The 27,846-nt window shown below is 42.1% G+C and overlaps 1 protein-coding gene across 1 annotated transcript; it reads left to right on the plus strand.

Annotated features, from left to right (window-relative positions):
• The first annotated feature begins 533 nt into the window (after window positions 1–533).
• mettl21e (methyltransferase like 21e) lies at window positions 534–23,378 on the plus strand. Its single transcript, XM_043692751.2, has 5 exons — window positions 534–669; window positions 3,410–3,462; window positions 7,639–7,796; window positions 8,581–8,698; window positions 22,307–23,378. Exons 2-5 carry the CDS (start codon window positions 3,429–3,431, stop codon window positions 22,717–22,719), a joined length of 723 nt encoding a protein of 240 aa, XP_043548686.2. The 5' UTR covers window positions 534–669; window positions 3,410–3,428; the 3' UTR covers window positions 22,720–23,378.
• The last annotated feature ends 4,468 nt before the right edge of the window (window positions 23,379–27,846 follow it).

Consider the following 27,846-nt stretch of genomic DNA (forward strand, 5'->3'; position numbering starts at 1 on the left):
CACAATCACCTGATGAAGGAGCATCGCTCCGAAAGCTAGTGCTTCAAATTAAACTTGTTGGATTATAATCTGGTGTCGTGTGATTTTTAACAGAAAAACAATGGAATCCTCCCTGTCTTCTTGAACTGTCTTGTTACCCTCCAAGACTTGTGTCTACAATCCTCTGGTCCCTGTTTCTGTATCCCTTTAAAACTATACTATTTTGTTTGTGTTATCTCATGCTACATGATTATTTGTTATTTTTATTATTGAAAATTCTTCAAAAAGCATGTTTCCAATCTTCGGAAGTGCAATGAAAAATTATAATTTCTGATTTTAAAGATAAAAATATTGTCAAATATTGCAGCAGAAGTTTTGTTTTATGAATCCAACGAATTGATTTCAATGTTCTTGGTTAAAGAGAGACATGCTTATCAGAAATGAAATCTGATCCATCTAAGAGTTACTGCTACCTTATTTAGTGTCGATATTACATGACATTGGAATATGTGACCTTGTCAACCTGCAGCTGTTGCAAGTTGTCTTCTGGTTCACTAAAGTCGTTGGCAAATATTGAAACTTTGAATTAAGGTCGCAGTCTTTTGGGTTTGTTGAGTTATGTGAGGGAAAATCTGGAAGACACATCTTTAGGACGTTTGTACTGCAAGAATGGAGGAGCCCATGATTTAGGTACGACAATAACTAATGTCAATATCAATAGCATCTGATTGCCATGTATAGACTGAGAGTCATATGTCGAAAAAATCCACTATCTAAACTCTCAATCAGAGCTCAGCTCTTTTTAAATCAGAATGAAAGACAAGTTGCATATCTATCATTTAAATAACTATAATTGATTATGAAAATCTAATTACTTAGAGAAAAGTGTATTAATAAAGAATATGCTAAATAGAGGGCCTGTTACTCATTTTAATAGGGTGAAGTCTGTACTAAATACACAGGCGTACTGCAGAACTTAGAAAGGTGCTTTAATTCAACTAGAAACTGGCACAGCAGAATTTCAAATTTCAATTTCCCTTTGCATGTGAAGGCACTAGAGAGAGCGGGAAAGGATTTTTGTGAATTATTCCAGCGACAGTGGTCTTCAGTTTATGGGATTGATTGAAAAACTTGGGCTGTTATCCTTAGACAAGAGAATATTGAGAGAAGATTTGAATGAATTGTTGAAAATCAGACAGGGAGAAACTGATGGAAGGATTGAGAACCAGAAGGCATTGATTTAAAATGATAGGACAGACTAATGGAGGAGACATGAAGAGAAACCTTGGCACACAGCGAGTGGTCAGGCTTTGGAATGCCCTGCCTCTGAAGAGAAAACAGATCTATAGAGAAAAGGCAATGAGTTGGCACAGTGCGAATCGCCCTTATAAAGAGCTGGCACACAGACTGTGGCCTACATGGGCTCCTTCAGGACAATAACCTGATGATTCTATACAAATGGATTAAGTTAAGTTCTGGGTGTGTCACAGGCCAGTGAATTTAGTACTTTATTCATACTTAGCAAATTTTTCAGCTGGCAACTAATCACAGATGTGGTAAAAGTGGACTTCTGAACCAGTGAGTGGTTATGATCTGGGATGCACTTCACTAGAGTATGTTAGAGCACACGATTGTAGGTTTTAAATGAGAATGAATCATTATCTGGCACGGAAACATTTGTGGGGATATGGAATTGGATGAATTGCTGTTACATAGTCACAACAAAAAGCATCTTTGTGTGCTGTAACCATCCTACGTTTCAATGTAAGAAACAGCAGGAATGCTCCTCTGGGTCACAGAAAGAAATCTCTGTCTTTGTTATCAAGTCTCCTAGTCGTGCCTCAACAATAATGCCGGGACATTAAATGTCTTCAAGGCAGAGACTGATAAATTCTTGATCTCGCAAAGAATTAAGGGATACTGGGAGAGTGCGGGTAAGTGGAGTTGAAATGCCCATCAGCCATGATTAAATGAAGGAGTGGACTCGATGGGCCGAATGGCCTTACTTCCACTCCAATGTCTTATGGTCTTGTGGTCTAATACCTCTTCCACATCCCTTCACAATTTCACTAAAAGTTGGACACTATCTGGTTTGTGATGCAGAGTCATGCCAACATCAGCTAAGGCTACCATGAAGGACTCTCCTTCTCAACCTCTCCCCTCACCAGAGGCATGGTGACCCTCAGGTTAAACCACCACCAGTTCTCTCTTTCTCTCTCTCTCTCTCTCTCTCTTTCTCTCGCTCTGTAATAAGAGAGCAGCCCTATGGTCTTCTGGAACTATGGCGACTTTACCTTTACTGGGATATCCCAGGGTCAACCAGCACCCTCTGCCATTAACGCCAACTTTAGAAGGTGTTGTTTCATTTAGCTGAGCTCTGTCAGTCAGCATCTGATTGATACCCAATGTGTAAAAACAGTGGCCGTCTCAACATTTGTCATAATTTTCATCAGAAAATCCAGCCCGTTAGTTTGCCTTCTCCAAAGTCTTAGACCATAAAACCATTAAATGTAGGAGCAGGAGTAGGCTATTCAGGCCATTGAGTCTATTCTGCTATTCAATGGGATCGTGGCTGATCTGACAACCCTCAGTTTCACTATCCTGCCTTTTCCCAACAACCCTTGATTCTCTAACGTTTGGGGCAACAGGGCATCTGAGACCTTAATAAAGAGCAGAATGATAAAGGTGCCTTCCTCACCAATGAATCCAAAGAATTGAGAAGTAAACAGAGGAAAGACTGAGAAGGACAGTTGAATAAAAGTGGGTGAATCCAATGTCAAACCAGATCCAGAATTAAATATAGAGCAAGGATAAGAAAGATTAGATTGAGAGTGAGAAAAAGGAGGTAAAAACAAAAGTAAGAAAAATACAGAGAAGTGAGAGTTTGACATTTTTAAATCTCCTAAACTAAATCACCACCTTAAAGACAGGCAGACTGGCAGATGCTAACAATTGGTAAAAAGATATCTGCCCTGTTAAATACTGGACTTAATGTTGGAGAGTCTCATGGGGAATTAATCGGAAAGTGTTACCATTTCACAAAAGTCATGGAATGAGGTCAAGCACACATCTTGTTTTTACAAAGCTCAGGATTGAAATGTGTCAAAATTGGTCAGCAACTTGTAACAATCATAATTCACCTGCCATCTCGCTTCATGGAGTATTTCTTCATCAATATGGGTTGCTGGCCAACTTCTACAGGAACAGTGGCAAGTGTTCTTTAAATACAATTTGTTTTTTGGTAAAATCTGGTCTAACATTTTATCAAAAAGAACATATTACAGGTTTATTCTGGTGTAAAGCTGACATCAAATGAGGAAGTTACATGATTATACATTCAAAAACAACATATTTAAACATGCTTTGTCATTTACTATAGTTTTGTGTGTAAAGCTTTAAATCCAGATATTGCTTGTTTTTGTTTATGCAGAGGTTAATAACATGTGACAATGAGCAATTCAGTGAAGACCAGCATTAATAAAGGTATGATAAATTATTATATTAATAAGAGCAGAATTTAAAGTGAAAGATCATATGTAGAAGGCACTGGTCTTTATCCACAATGATGACAAGCTTTGGATTAAAGATGTCAGCGCAAAATATCTGGAGATATAAACAGGCTTGTTAATCCACTCAAATACTTTAACACCAAATCTGCAGCTCAGTGTTTAACTTTACTGTTCATTTGAGTTTTAACAGGTGTTTAATTTTATATTTATTTATAAGAAAATAAATTGTGAAATTGTGAAAAATCATTTTACTATCATGATAAGCATAAAAAATATTGCATCTACAATGACATGATTATGGCTTTTTTAGCTCAGTACCTCCACAGCCATTGTTATGACTTTTCTTGCAGAATAAGAGATCACTTTTAAGTTTACAAACTGAACCAATGGGTGCTGAGACGTTTAGCAAAATGCAGATTGCATTAGTGTTAAAAAAAAAGCCTTGAAATAAAATGCTTACAGAAAGTTATTGGAGTCAAGAGTGTGATGCTGGAAAAAACACAGCAGGTCAGGCAGTATCCGAGGAGCAAGAGCCCTTCATCAGGAATGAGGCTTATGCCTGACACGTCGATTCTCCTGCTCCTCGGATACTGCCTGACCTACTGTGCTTTTCCAGCACTACACTCTCAACTCTGATCTCTGGCATCTGCAGTCCTCACTTTCTACTTGGGAAGACAATGGATCCCAATATAGATTACAGGAAACATTTAGCATCTTTATGGTTTTTAAAAAGTTTATTTCAATAACTATATACTTTAATTAATGTGAAACAAATGATAGATCAAGTAATTGGAAAAGTTTTGAATCACTGAGATTGTGTTATTTTGACATCTTTTATTGACAGGTGCACCAGACTAACCATTCGAGACTGACAGAATGTTTTTCAAAGTTTGGAATAATTTCTCACTGTTGTTGTCTTGTCATTTTTCACATTGATTCATGATCTCTGCTTCTTCATCTCGATTTGCTGGTGTCTTACATTGAACCAATAAGCACAGCATGACAAGAAGGACCAGAGTAATGGGATCAATAACGCAAGACCAAAATAAGGAGCATTTACTAAAACAAGCTGCATGTGCATGAAGTGTACTCTATACTGAGGACTTGCAGTCTTCATATGGCATTTAAAAGAAAGAAATGTAGCACCTTTCATCACCTAAGGACATCCCAAAATGTTTTATAGCCAGTGTGTAGTTTGTAGTGACTTTTGCGATGTAGGGAATACAGCAGCTAATCTCCACCCGGCAAGATCCCACTAATCCAATCAAATAACAACCAGGGAATTTGTTCTAACAATGTTCGTTGAGGGATAAATATTGACCAGGGCAGCAGAGAATTCCATCTCTCGTTTTTAAAATAGTGCATTGGGATCTGTTGTAATCATTTGTTGAGTGGACACTGTGTCAGATCTCATTGGAAAGAAACCACATTGACATTGTCGCTGGGATTTTGGTATTCAAGTCAATAGAGTGGGCTATGAACTCAATCGTGTGTCTCTGAGCTGAGAGCAGAATCATTAAGCCCCATCCAGTAAAATTGTTAACTTTATACATGTGTGCTGTAGCTCTGGGATTATTCACAAAGAGTCACAGTATGGTTTTTGTAACAATGAGGACATTATTACATCCTGGTCAATATTTTACTATTTTATTATTTGGCAGAGTGGATTTTTTCTTAAACCAGTGCATGGAAATTATAGTTTATGAACGTCCATTAAAGCATAAATTAGTGGCCATTTCCATGGGTTGACAGCATCACTGCCAAGGTCAGCATTTGTAGCTCAACCCCATATTCCCTCGACAAAATGGGGGGGGTCACATTTCTTGCACCAGTCCATATGGTGTCGATAAGAGGCAGATAGATTGAGGGGGTCGGCAAAGATCTGGCAAACAGAACATATATGCAGTAAATAGGAAATTGTCCTTTGTGATAGGAAGAATAAAAAAGGAAGCATATTATCTAGGTAGGGAGAGATTAAAGAGCTCTGAGATTTGGAGGGAAGTGGGTGTCCTGATGCATGAATCAGAGAGCATTATTATCTAGGTAGGGTGAGTAATTGGAAAAGCTAAAAGAAAGTTATGATTTGTTTTATGGGAAAAGGTTGGTCAGGCTGTGCTGGTATTTACTGGTGTTTAGAAAAGTAAGAGATGACTTCATTAAAACGCAGAGGGACCGGACAGGGTTAGGGTCAGGTTTGGGTAAGGGTTAAGGTAAGGGTTAGCGTTAGGGTTAGGGTCAGGGTCAGACTCAGGCTCAGGGTTAGGGTTAGGGTGAGGGGTAAAGTTAAGATTAAGATTAGGGTCAGGGTTAAGTTTAGTGTTAGGGTTAGGGTCAGGATCAGGGTTAGGATCAGGTTTAGGGTTAGGGTTAATGTTATGGTTAAGGTTAGGGTTAGGGTCAGGATTAGGGTTATGTTCAGGGTTAGCATTAGGGTCAGGGTTAGCATTAGGGTCAGGCTCAGGCTCAGGGTTAGGGTTAGGGTGAGGAGTAAAGTTAAGATTAAGGTTAGGGTCAGGGTTAAGTTTAGTGTTAGGGTTAGAGTCAGGATCAGGGTTAGGATCAGGTTTAGGGTTAGGGTTAGTGTTATGGTTAGGGTTAAGGTTAGGATTTGAGTCAGGGTTAGGGTTAGGGTTAGGATTAGGGTTAGGGTTGGGGTGTGGAGAGGTTAGTGTTAGTGTTAGGATTAGGGTTAGGGTTAGGGTTAGGGTTCGGGCATGGAGAGGTTAGGGTTAGGGTTAGCGTATGGAGAGGTGTCTCTTCTTATGGAAGGACCAGAAGTCAATGTTTGAAAATAAGGGCTCTCCCATTTAAAGCAGACAGGGGGTAATTTATTTTTTTTACAAGTTTTGAACTCTCTTCCTAAATGGGTTGCAAAGGGAGAGTCTTGGAATATTTCTAAGGCAGAGATGATTGCTGCTTGTGAAGAAAGGATTATCAGGGAGAGGAGAATATGGATCTGAGGATCCCTTCAGATCCGCTGGGATCTTATTAAATGGCTGTGCAGGTTTGAGTGCTTGAATAGTGTATTTCTGCTCTGCGTTCCTCTGTTTGTAATGCACTGGCTGAGATTTAATTTTTTCTTTTGACTCTGTTTTAAATTAGTTTCCCTTATCAATTTCAAAGCTGATCACGTACAGCAGGCTGGTGTGTGAAACATTTGAGATTTGCGGAAGGAGGACGCAGAAAAGGATCTTGTACCCCACAGAATCCATGGGGCATGATCCCATCACCTCACCAGGCTTGCACCTCTGGAGTTTGTGGGTCTGGGTCTGTGAGAGGATTCCTAATTTGCTTATGATCAAACACTCAGCCTCAATTATAGACAGCTTGCTGTTGCTGATCTGACCATGAAGATTGAAAATCCAGTAGTTGGTCATTGTTGATGCAGCAGGGCAATGTGGTGTCCACACCTTCCCTCAGATCTCCCTATTCTGTTTACACTCAGTCCCCATGTAATGGGAGCCTGGCTCTTCAAGAGAAATCAGATTGAGGAACCTAACTGTGGGATTGTTGGTAGGGGGTGAGCAGCTCCTACCACTCCCAGATGTCCTGAAGGAGAACCTCCATGGAGACATAACTGACCCGTAATCTGCTTCCTGTTTCTCTTCAGAGATGTTGAGAGATGGGGGCAGTGCAGTTAATGGTGATGGGAATCCAAATGAGGATGCAGTTGCTGATGATAGGGGGAATGAGGAAGGTCCAAGAGGATGAAGTTCCAGATGAAAGGGAGAATGACAGAGGACAAGTCTGGAAGGCTTCCAGAGGAATGGAGACTGCAAATCGCAGAACTGACCCTGTTTTCATATTGGCATAAGCTCCCCCACTAAAGGAGCCTTTTAGGGGCTGTCGTCAGCTGATTGTGTTCCAGCAAACAACTCCTGCCATGATAACCTTGTGACTGCAGGTAGGAGACACACCCATCACAAGTCTTTACAATCTGCATTGTCACTGCAGGTGTTACAGCTGCTGACACTGCTCATGCCTCACCTCGGCAAGCTGCCTCTCTCATTAAATTCTGCCCTAACTCTTTTCAGCCAGATTTAAACTCCTAGCAGTTTGTTCACATGGACAGGTCAGTGAATAAGTAGCATCAATTACATCCATAAAATGGCCGTTGAACCCGTCTTTATAATATTTTGATCTTCTGCAGAAAAAGCTGAAGATGAAGATATATCATCGGAAATTATGAAAAGGCGATGGGTGCCAAATATCTTTAAAAGCACATCTTGGGAGTGCTTTCAATTTGCAGGACATGAGATCAAAATCACAGAAACTACTGATTGCTATGGTGCATATGTATGGCCTTCGGTAAGCATTGTAATCAGTTTTAATGTAACTTTAGCTGAAATTAGTGGATAATTGTTTAATCCGTTTGATGTCATACTTCTTTCTAATATTTTAAATGGATTAAAATCTTCCATAAAAGCGTGAATTCAAGAATGGTATATGAGAAAATTAAGTATTTCATGAGGAAGGATATGTAGGCCTTGGAGGGAGTATAATGTTGGTTTTCAAAATTGATGCCTGAACTTCAGACGTTAAGTTATGAAAATAGATCACACAAATTTGGCCAGTTTTCTCTAGAATTTAGAAGGTTAAGGTGTGATCTGTTTGAAGTCTTCAAGATATTAACAGGAAAAGGCAGGGTAGATAAAGATAAACTATTCCCACTGGTTGAAGATTCTAGAACTCAGGGCATAGTCTGAGAATTCGGGCCAAACTGTTCAGGAGAGACGTCAGGAAGCACTTCTACACACGAAGGGTGGGAGAGATTTGGAACTCCCTTCCACAGATGGCATTGGATACCGGATCAGTTGTTCATTTTAAATCTGCAATAGATAATATTTTTGTAAAACAAAGGTATCAAGGGGTATGGGCCGATGGAGTTGGGCAGTAGATCAGACATGGACTCAGCAAATGTTGGAAAAACTCAAAGTGGCCTATTTCTGTCCCAGTGCTCCTGTGTAGGAAGGTCAACAAATGTTCTTTGTGAAGTGTTGAATATGAAATAATGTTACCCCTGGCAACCACACAATAAAATGTTGAGCTGTGTAAAAGAAATTAACTCAAATTTCCATTGTGCATTACACAGGCCCTGGTGTTGTGCTATTACCTGGAACACAGTCAGAATGAGAATAATCTTATTGATAAAAATGTAATTGAAATTGGAGCAGGAACAGGATTGGTATCAATTGTTGCTGGTTTACTTGGTAAGTAAAAACTATCTTTAAAAATCCATCTTCGATGCATATTGTAATCTTTGTGAAAGACAGTTTCAGACAAATTTCCATCAGGAAGATGGAACTGAGCAAGAAACAAAAACCGTTTCGGAAGGGGGATTAAATGATTGCTTCAAGAGATAAGTACTAAGGAGTAGAAAAATAAAATGCTTTCAGCAACAAGTTTTTCTAATTTACTGACTGTATTTATCGTACATTCCACGTCTGTAACAGGGGAGTTCCTTATTCCAACAACTAGCCCTTAATTTAGTCCCTGAAACAATAGCCTTGAATCAACGGATTGCCTTAATGTGAAGTCATCATGACCATACCCAGGTAGCACAAAACTCCGTTGTATGAAAAGCTTACACATACACATAGTTTCAGATTTATAAAAGCTGTTGGTTACTATGATAGTGTTGGGATAGCAGTGTGTGAAGTGAGTGGAGCTCTGTACCCTGTGTAAATTCAGCCAACGATGCTGATCTGAGTACAGTCATTCTGGTTACTGACAAGGCAAAGGTTCACAGTTATCAATGTCAACAAAGAAATGCAACTGACTGGACGAGCCTGGGCGAATGCTGAGGTGAGTAGAGTTGGGGGTTGTGATCATTTTCACAATCACAGTGAGCGTGCAGTTGTCAGATTGAGCGGAGAGTTACCTCTTCTGCAGGAGGTTCCCATTGTCTGTCACCAGCTGACACAATAACCTCAGCTAACAGCAGAGTGTTATGGACCAGTCCAGACCCACGCCCTAAACTTTGGTTAGGAGATACCCTGAACCCTAATGTTTATGTTTAATTAAAACTTTAGGCAAATGTTAGGCCCTATGTTCCAGATGTGATTCGATTGGTCCACCACTGGACTTTCAGCAAAACACACTTTACTCTTACAACACAGATAAAATTCAAAAGTAAATATTGACATAACTTTACCTTATTGAACAATTGAACACAATAATGAATTATTTAACCACCGATCATCAAGTTCTCCAATATAGACAGCATCCCATAAACAACCCCTTTGGAAAATTTGTTCCGCACAATACCGTGTTTTGGAAGGGCAGCGTGGGTTTACCGAGAAGGCTGTGCATCCTGACGGTTGGCTGGCAACATGACTCGAAAGCAGTGAGTTTGCTGTCTTACGTATAGGAACACTTACAGAAGCCTGTTACAGATGCTTTTCATCCAACCAAGTTAGAGACATTGAAGTGTAGCAAAGAGGCAGAGAACGACATAACTGACATTGTTCTGGACCAGGCCAGACCACTGAAAACATTCTTAGGCAGGCAGCCCAGACCATAACTTTGCAATTTGTTTTGATAAGTTAACAGTGAGAATTACCCGGAGTAAGCGAGTGAGGTTGATTACCAGGTTTTAGAACAGACAAAAATTTATTCACAATTAAACTCAAAGAACAGAACAAAGAATACTTACAGAACTCAGTCTAAGTAAACTAGACTTAATTATGCTGTTCCAAATATACCCAACAGTCCCAACAAGCAAATACCCTTAAAACAACAGTATAAATGGAACAGATGCTTACAGGTTGAAGTTAGAAGGGCAGAAAGAGAGAGAGGGAGAGCCTGTGTTTGACACAGCTCGCTGTTGAACTCCCAACTAGTTGTGGACTGAACTGCTCAGCTGACCATTCCCCTTTCATTCTACAGGTCACTTCTAAAACATGACCACTTTGGCCTGAAGTCTCATCTGTTTACATATAAACAAAAAAGCCTCTCACTCTCTGTGCCAAACCAGCCTGATCAGACCCTGGCCTGGTTTATGACCCCTCTGAAAAAAAAATCAGGGACGCAGTATCTTTGAGAAAAGGAACAGCTTTTAGATAAAAGGGACCAACTTTAAAAAAAATGAATCATCAATACCAAAAGGTGACTGCATTTTTAAAACCCTTCAAAAACCCGGTTAGTAGTCTAAACACACATGTACACTATACTAACTATACACGTGCAAACATGCACAACTACATGCAAATTCAGGCTGTGGTACACCCACAACCGAACTCCTCCATATCTTATTCAAGTCTTGATAATGCATCGGCAATCACACTCTCGCGACCTGCCACAGGGTCAATTGTCAAACTGAAAAGGTGCAACAGCAAGCTCCATCTAAACAACCTGACATTTTTGTCCTTCAATTTTCCCACAAATGCCAATGGGTTATGATCAGTGTAAACGATTGTCTCAGATGCATTGCTGGTAATATAAACACTGAAATATTGTAATGCCAACACAAAGCTTAAAGTCTCGTTCTCCACCATTAAATATTTCTGTTGATGAATGTTCCACTTCCTGGAAAAAGACCCAATGGGTCTTTTGATCCCTCATCATCCTCCTGCAGGAGCATCGCACTGACACCCACAGCAATGGCGTCGATAGCCACCTTGAAAGGCTTTGTGTAATCCGATGTGGCTAATACTGGGGCAGTGGTTAACACAGTTTTTAGGCTGTCAAAGGCCTTTTGACAGTCCGCTGTCCACTGAAACTTCTTGCCATTTTTTACCAACTCAGTGAGCAGAGCAGCCACACTGCTAAAGTTCGGCACAAACATTCGGTAAAATCCACACAACTCCAGGAACTGTTGTACTGCTTTTTTTAATTGACGGTGTGGGAAATTCCCCAATTACTTTTGTTTTCACATCATGGGGCCATTTGGTCCAGGAAGGTGACTTGGGATTTGGCAAATTCACTTTTAGCTGAGTTTATCACCAAGCCTGCCTTCCCATGTTGATCAAACAAGTTCGATAAGTGCTGTAAATGTTCCTTTCATAGTGACTAAAAATCACCAGGTCATCAATATACACCACACAGTTGGGTAGTCCGGCAATGACTATATTAGTCAGTCTCTGAAATGTGGCTGGAGCGTAATTCATACCAAATGGCATGACTTTGAACTGATACAGTCCACTGAGTGTTATGAAAGCTGAAAATGCCTTTGCTCTCTCTGACAGAGGTACTTGCCAGCAGCCTCTGAGCAAGTCCAACTTAGAAATGTAAGTTGCTTGTCCCACTTTTCCAACACAGTCCTCTAACCGTGGAATTGGATATGCATCAGTCTTTGTAACGGCGTTGACTTTGCGGTAGTCCACACATAACCACTGGGTACCATCTGGCACCATGACTATGGGTGAGCTCCAGTCACTGTAACACACCTTGATAATGCCATCTTGGAGCATGCGTTCTATCTCCTTCTGAACCTGTGCCAACTTTAGAGGGTTATGCCTATAAGGATGTTGCTTAATCGGAATAGAATCTCCTATCTCTACATTATGCACAATTAGATTAGTACTTCCCAGTTTATTTCCTCATATCTTCCTTTGTGATAGTAATAACTCTTTTAGGTCATTTTGATTTTCTTGTGGGAGGTAACTCAATAATTTATGCCAATTTTTGACAACTTCCTCATTGTCCAATCTGATTTGAGGAATGTCCAATTCAGAATCCTCTGAACGTGGTCCTTCCTTCTGTGCTGTAATCATTAACACCTTCTCCTCTTGCTTTCCTTCCCGATCAAAATACTTTTTGAGCGTATTCACATGACCCACTCTGTGAGATTTCTTCCTGGCTGGAGTCCATATCAAGTCGTTCACCTCACTCAATTTCCTCTCAATTTGATAAAATCCACTTAACCCTTGGAAGTAACACCAATACCTGATCCCCAATTGCAAAATTGTGAATTTGTGATTTCTTGTGCCTCTGTGACCTTGTAATCACACAATCAGGGAAAATTCCTGGATAAACATTCTCCAGGTCTTCAGTTGCCTGCATTTCCACTGGCTTTTCAACTAGAGTAGGCAGCACACCTACTGGTGAATCAGTTATATCATTTGCAAGGACAAATTGTATTCCTGGAGCTGAGAGTCTGTCCAGTAGACCTACCACAAATTCTCCACTCTTCTCTGGACTCTCTAGCCTCACTTTACATAATGGAGCACTTTTTCTCTCACCATGAATTCCTGTTACCAGGACCTTTTCTGTCAATAGTCCCTCAGGAGTGCATATCTCCTCATCCTTCAGCATCACAGACTGAGAGGATCCTGTGTCCCTCAATATTGTAATCTCTTTACCTGTTACTCCTGCCCTATGTGAATAAACTTTACCCTTGCATGTATGTTTTTTTAAGCAGATCTGGCACTTCCTCCTTAATCAACCTCTGATCATCTTGTACACTCTGAGGCAGTTGTCTAACTCCCCTTGTGCTTTTTGTTACTAGTCCAACAAAACTCCCAGGCTTGTCTGGTTTTCCTACATCTGTTTTTTCCCTAGCCCACCAACACAGTGATTTTGAGTGACCCACTTAATTACAATGAAAACACCGGAGCTTTTCAACTTCTTTGTCCCCCTCAAGGGTTTCTTTTTTACCCTCTGGTAAGTTATCCTTATGATCTTCGCTAAGATCTACCTTTGCCTTTCCACGTGAGGATTTCTCTTTGCCCCAATTTCTATCCCTTATGGACTGAAATTGATTCTCGATGCCAAACCGTGTTTTATGGGGCCGCTCATAATCAGCCACTTCAGCTACTAACCTTATCTTTTTAACTCTGCTCTTCCACATGAGTTTTCACTACTTCCTTGTTAAGGTTCCCTTCAGCCTTTATCTCCAGCCTTTTAAGCTGACTTTCCTTCTTAATTGTCAGTTTTTGAAGTTCAACAGCTCTCTCTTTTTCCCTCTCTTCTGCTTTTAACCATAACTCAAACGGTTTCATTTCTGCTGCCCTTTTCTTATCTCTCACCCCTAATTCAAGCTGCTTCATTTGCAATCGAATCCTTGCCATCTCTATAGATTCTGATGGTTTCTCCAGCAAGTTTAAATGCTTGCGGAGCGTTTCAGAGAACACCTCTGGGACACCCGGACCAACCAACCCAACCACCCTCAGCTCAACATTTCAATTCCCCCTCCAACTCCACCAAGGATATGCAGGTCTTTGGACTCCTCCATCGTCAGACCACAACAAAACGACGGTTGGAGGAAGAACGCCTCATCTTCTGGCTAGGAACCCTCCAATCACAAGGGATGAACTCGGATTTCACCAGTTTCCTCATTTCCCCTCCCCCCACCCTGTCTCAGTCAAATCCATCAAATTCAGCACCGCCTTCCTAACCTGAGATCTTCTTCCCGACCTCTCCGCCCCCACCCCAGTCTGACCTATCACCCTCACCTTGACCTCTTTCCACCTATCACATTTCCGACGCCCCTCCCCCAAGTTCCTCCTCCCTACCTTTTATCTTAGCCTGCTGGACAAACCTTCCCCATTCCTGAAGAAGGGCTTATGCCCGAAACGTCGATTCTCCTGTTCCCTGGATGCTGCCTGACCTGCTGCAATTTTCCAGCAACACATTTCCAGCTCTGATCTCCAGCATCTGCAGACCTCACTTTCTCCTCAAAGGGGAGACAGTTTGGCTGCATTCAACGTATATTCTCTCAAAAGGGAAATGTATGACAAATCAATCAAAAGATGCCTGTATGATGAAGGAAACAGAAATTAAGTTAAAGAAGAGTAAGTGTCCTTGTGACAGTGTCACAGAGTAGAAAGGGTTGGGAACCAAGCTGAATGCAAAAGGTTCAGAAGAGAGGGAAAGAAAAACAAGAGAAGAAAATAGGGATTATGAAAAAATGCTGGCAGCTAACAAAAAGAAAAATCCCAATTCTGTCTCTGTCAGCACATCAATTGTGAAAAGCTGATAAAAGGAGATGTAGGGCTGATTAAGGACCAAAAAAAGGGATTTCCACATAGACATAAGAGGCATGGCCGTGGTATTAAATGAATACTTTTCATCCGCCCAGGTCATGGTGATAGAGGAGGAAACACACTCACTAAAAGGGTTTACATTTTAATAAGGTGGACGTTTTGGAGAAGCTGTTGTTATCTGATGTTGATAACGCACTGGGACCAGAAAAGATGCATCCAAGAAAGAAATGAAAGTGGAAATTGCAAATAATTGGCAGTAATCTGTCAATCTTCCCTGCTTTTGGGGATAGTGCAGGAGGATTGGAGAATTGCAAACAAAATGCCCTTTCTTCAAATAGGTTGTAAGGATTCGCCCAGAGATTACAGACCAGACGCAGGAGAGGTAGAGAAGGCTGATAACATTGTGTTATAGAATCCCTGCAGTGTGGAATCAGGCCATTTGGCCCACTGAATCTACACTGACCACCCTCCCCCCACAAAGAGTATCCCACCCAGACCCAGTCCCCCCACCGTATCTCTTTAACCCTGTATTTCCGGTGGCTAACCCACCTAGCCTGCACGTCCCTAGACACTGTGGGCAATTTAGCCACGGCCAAACCACCTAACCTCCACATCTTTGGGTGATAGAGTCATAGAGATGTACAGCATGGAAACAGACCCTTCGGCCCAACCCATCCATGCCGACCAGATATCCCAACCCAATCTAGTCTCACCTGCCAGCACCCGGCCCATATCCCTCCAAACCCTTCCTATTCATATACCCATCTAAATGCCTCTTAAATGTTGCAATTGTACTAGCCTCCACCACATTCTCTGGCAGCTCATTCCATACATATACCACCCTCTGTGTGAAAAAGTTGCCCCGTAGGTCTCTTTTATATCTTTCCCCTCTCACCCTAAACCTATGCCCTCTAGTTCTGGACTTCACCAACCCAGGGAAAAGACTTTGCCTATTTACCTTCTCCATGCCCCTCATAATTTTGTAAACCTCTAGAAGGTCACCTCCTCAGCATCTGAAGCTCCAGGGAAAACAGCCCTAACCTGTTCAGCCTCTCCCAATAGCTCAAATCCTCCAACCCTGGCAGCATCCTTGTAAATCTTTACTGAACCCTTTCAAGTTTCACAACATCTTTCCGATAGGAAGGAGACCAGAATTGCACGCAATATTCCAACAGTGGCCTAACCAATGTCCTGTACAGCCGCAACATGACCTCCCAACTCCTGTACTCAATACTCTGACCAGTAAAAGAAAGCATACCAAACAGCTTCTTCACTATCCTATCTACCTGCGACTCCACTTTCAAGGAGCTATGAACCTGCACTCCAAGGTCTCATTGTTCAGCAACACTCCCTAAGACCTTACCATTAAGTGTATAAGTCCTGCGAAGATTTGCTTTCCCAAAATGCAGCACCTCGCATTTATGTGAAGTAAACTCCATCTGCCACTTCTCAGCCCATTGGCCCATCTGGTCAATATCTTGTTGTAATCTGAGGTAACTCTCTTTGCTGTCCACTACACCTCCAATTTTGGTGTCATCTGCAAACTTACTAACTGTACCTCTTATGCTCACATCTAAAGCATTTATATAAATGACAAAAAGTAGAGGGCCCAGCACCAATCCTTGTGGCACTCCACTGGTCACAGGCCTCCAGTCTGAAAAACAACCCTCCACCACCACCCTCTGTCTTCTACCTTTGAGCCAGTTCTGTATCCACAGTTCTGTAGTGGGCGGCACGGTGGTACAGTGGTTAGCACTGCTGCCTCGCAGCGCCAGAGACCCGGGTTCAATTCCCGCCTCAGGCGACTGACTGTGTGGAGTTTGCACGTTCTCCCCGTGTCTGCGTGGGTTTCCTCCGGGTGCTCCGGTTTCCTCCCACAGTCCAAAGATGTGCAGGTCAGGTGAATTGGCCATGCTAAATTGCCCGTAGTGTTAGGTAAGGGGTAAATGTAGGGGTATGGGTGGGTTACGCTTCGGCGGGTCGGTGTGGACTTGTTGGGCCGAAGGGCCTGTTTCCACACTGTAAGTAATCTAATCTAATCTAATCTAAGTAATCTAATCTAATCTAAAATGGCTAGTTCTCCCTGTATTCCGTGAGATCTAACCTTGCTAATCAGTCTCCCATGGGGAACCTTGTCGAACGCCTTACTGAAGTCCATATAGATCACATCTATAGCTCTGCCCTCATCAATCCTCTTTGTTACTTCCTCAAAAAACTCAATCAGGTTTGTGAGACATGATTTCCCACGCACAAAGCCATATTGACTATCCCTAATCAGTCCTTGCCTTTCCAAATACATGTACATCCTGTCCCTCAGGATTCCCTCCAACAACTTGCCCACCAAGGTCAGGCTCACTGGTCTATAGTTCCTTGGCTTGTCCTTACCACCCTTCTTAAACAGTGGCACCACGTTAGCCAACCTCCAGTCTTCTGACACCTTACCTGTGACTATCAATGATACAAATATCTCAGCAAGAGGCCCAGTAATCACTTCTCTAGCTTCCCACAGAGTTCTTGGGTACACCTGATCAGGTCCTGGGGATTTATCCACTTTTATGCGTTTCAAGACATCCAGCACTTCTTTGAGGAGAAAGTGAGGTCTGCAGATGCTGGAGATCAGAGCTGGAAATGTGTTGCTGGAAAAGCGCAGCAGGTCAGGCAGCATCCAGGGAACAGGAGAATCGACGTTTCTGGCATAAGCCCTTCTTCAGGAATGAAGAAGGGCTTATGCCCGAAACGTCGATTCTCCTGTTCCCTGGATGCTGCCTGACCTGCTGCGCTTTTCCAGCAACACATTTCCAGATCCAGCACTTCTTCCTCTGTAATCTGGACATTTTGCAAGATGTCACCATCTATTTCCCTACAGTCTATATCTTCCATATCCTTTTCCACAGTACATACTGATACAAAATATTCATTTAGTATCTCCCCCATTTTCTGCAGCTCCACACAAAGGCCGCCTTGCTGATCTTTAAGGGGCCCTATTCTCTCCATAGTTACCCTTTTGTCCTTAATATATTTGTAAAAACTCTTTGGGTTCTCCTTAATTCTATTTGCCAAAGCTATCTCATGCCCCCTTTTTGCCCTCCTGATTTCCCTCTTAAGTATACTCCTACTTCCTTTATACTTTTCTAAGGATTCACTCGATCTATCCTGTCTGTACCTGACATATGCTTCCTTCTTTTTCTTTACCAAACCCTCAATTTCTTTAGTCATCCTCCATTCCCTACACCTACCAGCCTTTCCTTTCACCCTAACAGGAATATACTTTCTCTGGATTCTCGTTATCTCATTTCTGAAGGCTTCCCATTTTCCAGCCGTCCCTTTACCTGCAAACATCTGCCTCCAATCAGCTTTCGAAAGTTCTTGCCGAATACTGTCAAAATTGGTCTTTCTCCAATTTAGAACTTCAACTTTTAGATCTGGTCTATCCTTTTCCATTACTATTTTAAATCTAATAGAATTATGGTCTCTGGCCCCAAAGTGTTCCCCCACTGACACCTCAGTCACCTGCCCTGCCTTACTTCTCAAGAGTAGGTCAAGTTTTGCTCCTTCTCTAGTTGGTACACCCACATACTGAATCTTATTATATTCAAGGTTTATATGAGGGGCAAAGGCCAGCAAAGTTGTGATGAATTATGTAAGACACTGGTCAAACCTCAGCTGGAGTACTGTGTACAGCTCTGAGTGCTAAACTATAGAAATGATGGGAATACATTGAAAAGAGTGCAGGAGAGAATGATTCTGAGGTGACGCGCTTCAGTTATGAGGATAGATTGGAACTGAAACTTTATTGCTGGAACAGCACAGCAGGTCAGGCAGCATCTAGGGAACAGAAGATTCGACGTTTCGGGCACATGCCCTTCTTCAGGAATGAGCAGAGAGTGTTCAGCGGGAGAAGATAAAAGGTAGGGAGGAGGGACTTGGAGGAGGGGCGTTGGAAATGTGATAGGTGGAAAGAGGTCAAGGTGAAGGTGATAGGTCGGAGTAGGGTGGAGGCGGAGAGGTCAAGAAGAAGACTGCAGGTCAGGAAGGCGGTGCCGGGCTGGAGGGATTCGGCTGAGACAAGGTGGGGGGAGGGGGGATGAAGAAACTGGTGAAGTCCAAGTTCATCCCCTGTGGTTGGAGGGTTCCCAGTCGGAAGATAAGACGCTCCTCCTCCGACCGTCGCGTTGTTGTGGTTTGGCGGTGGATGAGTCCAATGACCTGCATATCCTCGGTGGAGTGGGAGGGGGAGTTGAAATGCTGTGCTACAGGGTGATTGGGTTGGTTCGTCCGGGTGGCCCAGAGGTGCTCTCTGAATCGCTCCGCAAGTAGGCGGCCTGTCTCCCCAATATAGAGGAGGCCACACCGGCTGCAGCGGATGCAGTAGATAATGTGGGTGGAGGTGCAGGTGAATCTGTGGCGGATATGGAAGTTTCCTTTGGGGCCTTGGAGAGAAGTGAGGGGGGAGGTGTGGGCGCAAGTGTTGCACCTCCTGCGGTTGCAAGGGAAGGTGCCGGGAGTGGAGGTTGGGTTGGTGGGGGGTATGGATCTGACAAGGGAGTCGCGGAGGGAGTGGTCTCTACGGAAAGCTGATAGAGGAGGGGAGGGAAATATATCCTTGGTGGTGGGGTCCGTTTGGAGGTGGCGGAAGTGACGGCGGATGATGCGCTGTACATGGAGATTGATGGGGTGGTAGGTGAGGACCAGTGGGGTTCTGTCCTGGTGGCGGTTGGAGGGGCGGGGCTCAAGGGCGGAGGAGCGGTAAGTGGAGGAGATGCGGTGGAGGGCATCGTCGATCACGTCGGGGGGGAAATTGCAGTCCTTGAAGAAGGAGGCCGTCTGTGTTGTGCGTATTTTGAACTGGTCCTCCTGGGAGCAGATGCGGCGGAGACGAAGGAATTGGGAGAATGGGATGGCGTTTTTACAGGGGGCGGGGTGGGAGGAGGTGTAGTCCAGGTAGCTGTGGGAGTCGGTCGGTTTGTAGTAGATGTCCGTGTTGATTCGGTCGTCTGAGATAGAAACAGAAAGGTCTAGGAAGGGGAGGGAGGAGTCCGAGACTGTCCAGGTGAATTTGAGGTCGGGGTGGAAGGTGTTAGTGTAGTGGATGAACTGTTCAACCTCCTCGTGGGAGCACGAGGTAGCGCCGATACAGTCATCAATGTAGCGGAGGAAAAGATGGGGGGTGGGGCCAGTGTAGTTGCGGAAGATGGATTGTTCCACATACCCTACGAAGTGGTTCAAAATACGCACAACACAGACGGCCTCCTTCTTCAAGGACCGCAATTTCCCCCCCGACGTGATCGACGATGCCCTCCACCGCATCTCCTCCACTTCCCGCTCCTCCGCCCTTGAGCCCCGCCCCTCCAACCGCCACCAGGACAGAACCCCACTGGTCCTCACCTACCACCCCACCAATCTCCATGTACAGCGCATCATCCGCCGTCACTTCCGCCACCTCCAAACGGACCCCACCACCAAGGATATATTTCCCTCCCCTCCTCTATCAGCTTTCCGTAGAGACCACTCCCTCCGCGACTCCCTTGTCAGATCCACACCCCCCACCAACCCAACCTCCACTCCCGGCACCTTCCCTTGCAACCGCAGGAGGTGCAACACTTGCGCCCACACCTCCCCCCTCACTTCTCTCCAAGGCCCCAAAGGAAACTTCCATATCCGCCACAGATTCACCTGCACCTCCACCCACATTATCTACTGCATCCGCTGCAGCCGGTGTGGCCTCCTCTATATTGGGGAGACAGGCCGCCTACTTGCGGAGCGATTCAGAGAGCACCTCTGGGCCACCCGGACGAACCAACCCAATCACCCTGTAGCTCAACATTTCAACTCCCCCTCCCACTCCACCGAGGATATGCAGGTCATTGGACTCATCCACTGCCAAACCACAACAACGCGACGGTCGGAGGAGGAGCGTCTTATCTTCCGACTGGGAACCCTCCAACCACAGGGGATGAACTTGGACTTCACCAGTTTCTTCATCCCCCCTCCCCCCACCTTGTCTCAGCCGAATCCCTCCAGCCCGGCACCGCCTTCCTGACCTGCAGTCTTCTTCTTGACCTCTCCGCCTCCACCCTACTCCGACCTATCACCTTCACCTTGACCTCTTTCCACCTATCACATTTCCAACGCCCCTCCTCCAAGTCCCTCCTCCCTACCTTTTATCTTCTCCTGCTGAACACTCTCTGCTCATTCCTGAAGAAGGGCATGTGCCCGAAACGTCGAATCTTCTGTTCCCTAGATGCTGCCTGACCTGCTGTGCTGTTCCAGCAATAAAGTTTCAGCTTTGATCTCCAGCGTCTGCAAACCTCACTTTCTCCTCGATAGATTGGAATACAATCACAGAGTGTGCTGGAGACACTCAGCAGGTCTGGCTGCATCTGTGGAGAGAGAAACAGTTAATGTTTTGAGTCCAACATGGAACTGAAAGTGAAAATGGATTGGATAGGAATTTTCAATATGATGAGGGATCAGGCCAGATTGTACAGGGATGACCAGTTCCTACACATAAATGGATTGAAATCTAAAAAGAACCATTTTAAAGTGTTTTGCAAAAGAAGAAAGTGTGAGGGAAGGAAAGTCTTTGTCATGCAGTGAGTATCTAGAGTCAGGTGTGCACTCCTGGGAATGTGGTGGAGTCAGGTCCAACTAAGGTATTTAAAAGGGCATTGATGATCATTTAAATCAAATCAATGTGCAGAGTTACAGAGAAAGTGCTCAGAGAGCTGGTATAGACGTGATGGACAGAATGACATCCATTTGAAATGTAACAATTCTGTGATTCGGCAACACGGGAGCTGTGTCAGAGGGCTAGAGTGTTGCAAATGCTAAGCTCTTTTCAAAAAAGGAGAAGCTAAATGCAGCAGCTACAGGTCGGTCAGTTTAATGATGTTGGTGGTGAAACTTATGTGGACATAATAGAGGCATCACCATTTCTCAATTGGAAAGATATTGGTTATTAAATAATGACAAGCACAAACTGTCTGGAAAACTTGACTGTTTGCTTTTGATGAAGTAACAGAGGCGGTTAATGAGAGGAGTCCATTGATGGATTACGGAGTATGGATAGCTATGGATTTTGCTTATATGTCACATATTAGACTTGCTAGCAAAATTGAAAGCCGTGAGATTAAACCAGCATTGATCATATGGTATAAAAGTAGCCAAGGGGCACAAAGCAAAAAGCTGAGAAGATTAAGGGGAGATTTAATGGAGGTGTTCAAAATCATGTAAAACTGATGCTCACTATGGGTCTTTGGATGATTTGACTGATGGTGGAAGTGACAGTCAGGAGCTCTACCCCATGACATATCTGCCTCTTGAAGAAACTTCTCGGTTACTAGGTTACTCGGAGTTCTAGGTTACTACAAACAACTGTAAGAAGAGGAACAAAATGCTTAGTATTATTGAAATAGAATCTAGCTAAAAGTTTCAAAGAGTGGATGACCTCAATATTGAAACAGTAAATAACATAAAATGTAATGTGCTATTGAGAATCAATGTATTGTCAACAGAATATAGGAAACTTTTGCAATGAGATCCTGCCATGCGATTTTATAATTAATGTGTTAGTGTACTGTTAACACGACAGGATGTTGTACTTCCAACCTGACTGCAAGAAATTTGGAACTTTGGACCCAGAGTCACAAACGTGTACGGTTTCGAACTAAATAAACAGACTCAAGAGGTGTTTGTGCACAATGTTCCCATGTTATATGTACAACTTCCAAACACAGGTTGTATTTAAATATAAATTGCATACCTTGTGGTATAAGATCTTACTGTATGCAATTATATCTTACTGTATAGTGTCCCTTATATATTTTGTCATATTGCATTTTTTTTGACAATCCTATTTGTCAAATTGCTAAATACAGGTTCTTGATTTTTCAGGCTCCCACGTGATTGCTACCGATCTGCCTCATTTACTGGGAAATCTACAGTTCAATATATCACGAAATACAAAAATGAGAAGTAAATATCAGCCACAGGTCAGAGAACTTAGCTGGGGAGTAGATTTGGAAAACAAATTCCCCAGAAGTGCTGGTCAATTTGATTATATAATGGCTGCCGATGTGGTCTACAGTCACCCATACTTGGACGAACTTCTAATGACTTTTGATCACTTATGTCAAGATAATACCATCATTTTGTGGACAATGAGATTTAGACTTGATGAAGATAATGATTTTGTGGAAAAGTTCCAGTGTATGTTTGATACTGAAGTTATATATGATCTCCCAAGTTTACAGATAAAGTTGTATAAAGCAAAAAGAAAAGTTTTGCAAACTTGTAAAACAATATAGAGAAAAGCACAGCCATCATAGGAGAACTTGGAAATGTTAATAGTTGTGAAACAATAGCTCTCCTTATCAAGGTGAGTCAGGTTGAATTCCTTGAAAATCAGACATACAAAATGATATGAGATGACACACTTCCAACAAAGTTTCTATTGCTCTCCAAGCTTCCAATATTCAACAAGCCATTTCCCAGCTTAGAAGCCTTCAAAGAGAAGGTTTAGCTCCCAATAAGCATGTTTAAACAGCAGGCCTAAAATGAAATATATATCTGAACCTGATTTCTGACATTGACAAATATGGTTGTAAGAAGAATCAGTCAGATGATATAACGCCTTCTAAGATCACAATCACAAAAGTGTCTGCATTAATTGCTAATTACTTCGCTAATTACTTAAATTCACTAATTTAAGCATTTCGAGATGCCAAGTAGGAATTGAAAAGCTCTATCCAATTTTTCTGCAGCTTTGCCAAACAGTTTACTTAAAATTTTAGCAGAAACGTTTTCTTGGATTCCAGAAATGCCTCTTTTGTTAAAAGTTCTGTATTATTCATCTCATTTTCAAAAACAGGAGAGCAATCATATTTTGTATCAAAATTACTTTTTAAAAAATTGAATACATATGTTGAATGCTGAAAATGTGTTGCTGGAAAAGCGCAGCAGGTCAGGCAGCATCCAAGGAACAGGAGAATCGACGTTTCGGGCATAAGCCCTTCTTCAGGAAAAGGGCTTATGCCCGAAACGTCGATTCTCCTGCTCCTTGGATGCTGCCTGACCTGCTGCGCTTTTCCAGCAACACATTTTCAGCTCTGATCTCCAGCATCTGCAGCCCTCACTTTCCCTACACATGTTGAATACCTAAAACAAGAAACTTTGATTTAGTGTAGTTTCCATTTGTAAACAAATTCCCAACAGTATATTAAAATATTAATTAATTTTGCTAAAAATTAATTTTTGAGGCACATGATAAGGCACTTGGTGGATAAATACATTGACAGTTACTCTGCATTTATGACTACTAAACAGTGCAAGAATGAAACAGAAGACAAAAAACATCCTGAATATCTTCATTCAGCATTCTTCAAAGTTGTGGCAGGAGTACGGAAATAAGACAATACATGGAATAATATTGATATACAGTACTGTACCAGAAGGACAATAATGCATATCGATCATACAATATTTAAAGAACCTGTTTTCTACATGTAACTATTATCTGTGGTTTAAAAATATGACAAAAGAATATTTTGTTAAAAAGTAAAATAACATAATGAACTATCGTTTGCTATGATTGTTATCATTTGGTTGTACACTTTATGAAGCCAGTATTTTTGTCTTTTTAACTCTGTGTCATTTGATCCAAAAATGATAAGGTTATTAATAATCATGAATCATTTTAAGGAAATTTATCGATTTATTTTTTAATCATCTGTACTGACAAATTGCATCCTATGTTGATCAAAGGTATCTGGATTGGTATATGAATAGGAAGGGTTTAGAGGGATCAGAAAAATATCTCTGGTTCCAACCTGTGAAATTTATTCACAATCAAAGCATCTTCAATCAAATCTTCCCTTACAGTCTTCCAGGTTCACCCAAAGCACAATCATTCCTCACAACTCAGTTTTCCCAGTTCTGATATGAATCTTAAAAAGCTCATTAAACTCTATCCCATATCATAATCCATTAGATGTGTAGAGACAATAGTCCAATCCCTGACATGAGGGATGTAATGTACTGGGCACTGGGCATCATTAAACCTTGATCCAAAAATGAACAAGGGCCATATTCCAGAGATGAAGTGAAAACAACTGCCCTTGGACCAAGGTTACATTTGGCTAAGTGTGGCACCAAGGAGTCTCAGCAACATTGTACTCAGTGTGGTTAAAGGAAAAATACTCCGCTGGTTAGAATCATGTCTAGTGCAAATCAGCTTGTTGAGGTTGTTGCAAGTCACTCATCTCAGCTCCAGGACATTGTTTCAAGAGTTCCTCAAGGTGGTGTTTGTGACCCAACCATTTTCATCAATGATCTTCCCTCCAACACATCGTCAGAAGTCTGGGTGTCTCCTGCTGATCACAAAGTGCTCAATATCATTTGCAACTCATCAAAGACCAAAATAAAGCCAGAAAATATAGAAACAAAATCACAATTTGCCAGTTAAGCTCAGCAATTAGAGTTAACATGTTGGTTCCAGTGACTTGTCTTCAGAACATTAGAAAATATAAGAATATCCACTAGCATCTGTGACGAGATCAGCAGAATTAACATCAAGTATCAAACTAAAAGCTGCAGATACCAGAAATCTGAAACAAAAGTTGCCACTTCTGCAAAAGGGTCATTGGACTCAAAAAGATTAACTCTGTGTCTCCCTCCACAGATGCTGCCAGACCTGCGGAGTTCCTCAAGCAATATCTGTTTTTGTTTAACATTTCATGCATTTGGCTTTTCAACAGAGCCTGAGGTGTTAACTCTGAGCATTCCTCCAGAAATAATGTTCAGCTTGCTGGGTATTTTAATCTCATGTTAGTAAAAACAGGCACATGGGAGATGAAATTCAATGCACAGAAATGTAAAGTGATATATTTTTGCTGGGACAGTCAGAGGCAATTAAAATGAAATCAAGCAACATCTAAAGGAAGGACACAGGAACTGAGGTCCCTGTGATATAGACATAGGTACACAAAATCTTCAAATCTGGCAAGCTATTGAGGACTTGTTTAATAAAGAAACTGGAATCCGAATAGTTATCTGGTAGTACAGAATTTGAGTATGGCTAAAATATATTCATTTACTTGAAGTTTTCATCCTATAATGTTCATGACAAGTCAAAAGGAACAAAGAGAAACAATTTGTATTGTCTTAGAGGAGAGCTGATTGGTTGGGAAGTGAACTCTGAATAGTTAAGGCACTGCCATGAAGAATGCACCAGTTAATGATGGTTGACAGTTCATTGTCAAGCTTTGTTTAAACTTTAAACAGGCTGTTTGATTCTCAGTGGTCAAGGCACCACCTGAGAAATGAACCAGAGAGTGGCTACCATCTATTCTGTTAAGTTGAAACAGGCAAATTGTGTATACATATTTTTTTTTCTCTGCAAAGAACAGTCCCCTGTGTATTAATATATGTAGTGCACTTTACTATGGGTCTGACTGACATTCTGAAATTGGTTGTCAGCAGAATTCAATATACAGTCAGTATTATGTTGCAAACATTGTCTAATTGTGGGTGGTTGGGTACAGTCATTAAGTTGCTTCTTGTAAACAATCAGAGGGATACACTGTTGGAAACATCTTTAAATGGGCTAAGACCAGACAACATGTTCATCATATTAGATGTGAGAAACGGATTCTGAGCCATCCCTTTTCACCCAAAATCATAGAAGGAACTCGTATTTACCTCACGGGAAAAGTGATACACATGGAATTCCCTCCCATGGGAGTTCCACATTAGTTTGGGGATGAACAAGGACCTGGACTTGCTAAAACAGCCTCCTATAAAAACGTTGCCATACAGTTTGTAGGCAACTGTCTGACAGCACTTAAGACTGAAGCTAGGCCTTACAGAGTATTGACATTATAATATTGACAAAATAACGACATCCATCATCATCAAGAGGTCAGTAATGGCACTGATCAATACCAGCCTCCCAGCTTTGCCCACCTGTCGCAAGAGGTCCATGGCAGATGCCATTTCTTTAGCCCTACACTCATCCCTGGAACATCTGGATAACAAGGACACCTATGTCAGACTCCTATTTATTGATTTTAACTCCATCTTCAACACCGTAATTCCAAACAAACTCATCTTCAAACTCCGAAACCTAGGACTTTGTTGCCCCCTCCAGAACTGGATCCTTGACTTCCTGACCCGCAGACCGCAATCAGTGAAGAGAGGTGACAACACCTCTTCCACAATAATCCTCAACACTGGCACCCTGCAAGGCTGCATACTCAGCCCCTTACGATATTCCTTATATGCTCATGACTGTATGGCCAAATTCAGCTCTAACTCCATTTACAAATTTGCTGATGACATCACTGTAATTGGTTGGATCTCAAACAATGACAAAATAGAGTTCAGTAAAGAGCTAGAGAGCTTAGTAGCACATGTAAAGACAACAATTTCTTCCTCAATGTCAGCAAATGAAGGAGCTGGTCATCAACTTCAGGAAGCAGAATAGAGGACACACTACTGTCTGTATTAATGATGTTATGGTGGAGATGGTTGAGAGCTTCAAGTTTCTTTGAGTAAATGTCACCAACAATCTATCCTGGTCCACCCACTTTTACGTGACAGTTAAGAATACATACCAAAGCTTCAACTTGCTCAGAAGGCTTTGGAAATTTGGTATGTCCACAATGACTCTTATCAATTTTTACTGATGCTACATAGAAAGCATCTTATCCAAATGTGTCACAATTTGGTATTGCAACTGCTCTGGCCAAGACGGTATGGGATTACAGAGACTTGTAAATGCAGCCCAGTCCATTACACAAGTCAGTCTTCCATCCATTGACTCCATCTATACTTCACGCATCCTTGGGAAAGCAGCCAACATAATCAAAGAACCCCCCCCCCCCCCCCCCCCCGAGTTATACTCTCTTCCATCCTCTTCCATCAGGAAGAAGATATAGAAGTCTGAAAACACTTACCAACAGATTTAAGAATAGATTTTTCCTTGTTGTTATCAGACTTATGAATGGAGTTAATCTTTCACTGCACTTTCTCTGTAGCTGCAACACTATATCTTGGATTCAGTTCTATTATATTGATGTACTTATGTAAGGTGTGACTTGTTTGATTAGCACAAAACAACGCTTTTCACCGTATCTCAGTACATGTGATAATAATAAATCAAATCATATCAAATCATATCAAATCAAATCAAATCCAAAATGTATTGGCCTGTATCTTAGGGATTGCTTTAAAGTTAATCCTAAGAAGGTATGGATGGGGTAGTAGACAGCCCAGTGCCAAGGTTATGCCTTCTGGTAAAAGCACTAGTCAACACCAGGTTATCGAGGAGCCACTCACATTTAAATGAGAGAGGAATTTGGAAGATCTTGGGACTCTTGTATTAAAGGTTTTTAACATTGTAATATGGGAATTTAGATTTCAAAGTATAAGTGAAC

The sequence above is a fragment of the Chiloscyllium plagiosum genome, unplaced genomic scaffold (assembly GCF_037043375.1).
Source record: "Chiloscyllium plagiosum isolate Xiang-an unplaced genomic scaffold, Cpla_swu_hap1 HiC_scaffold_6, whole genome shotgun sequence".
NCBI lineage: Eukaryota > Metazoa > Chordata > Chondrichthyes > Orectolobiformes > Hemiscylliidae > Chiloscyllium > Chiloscyllium plagiosum.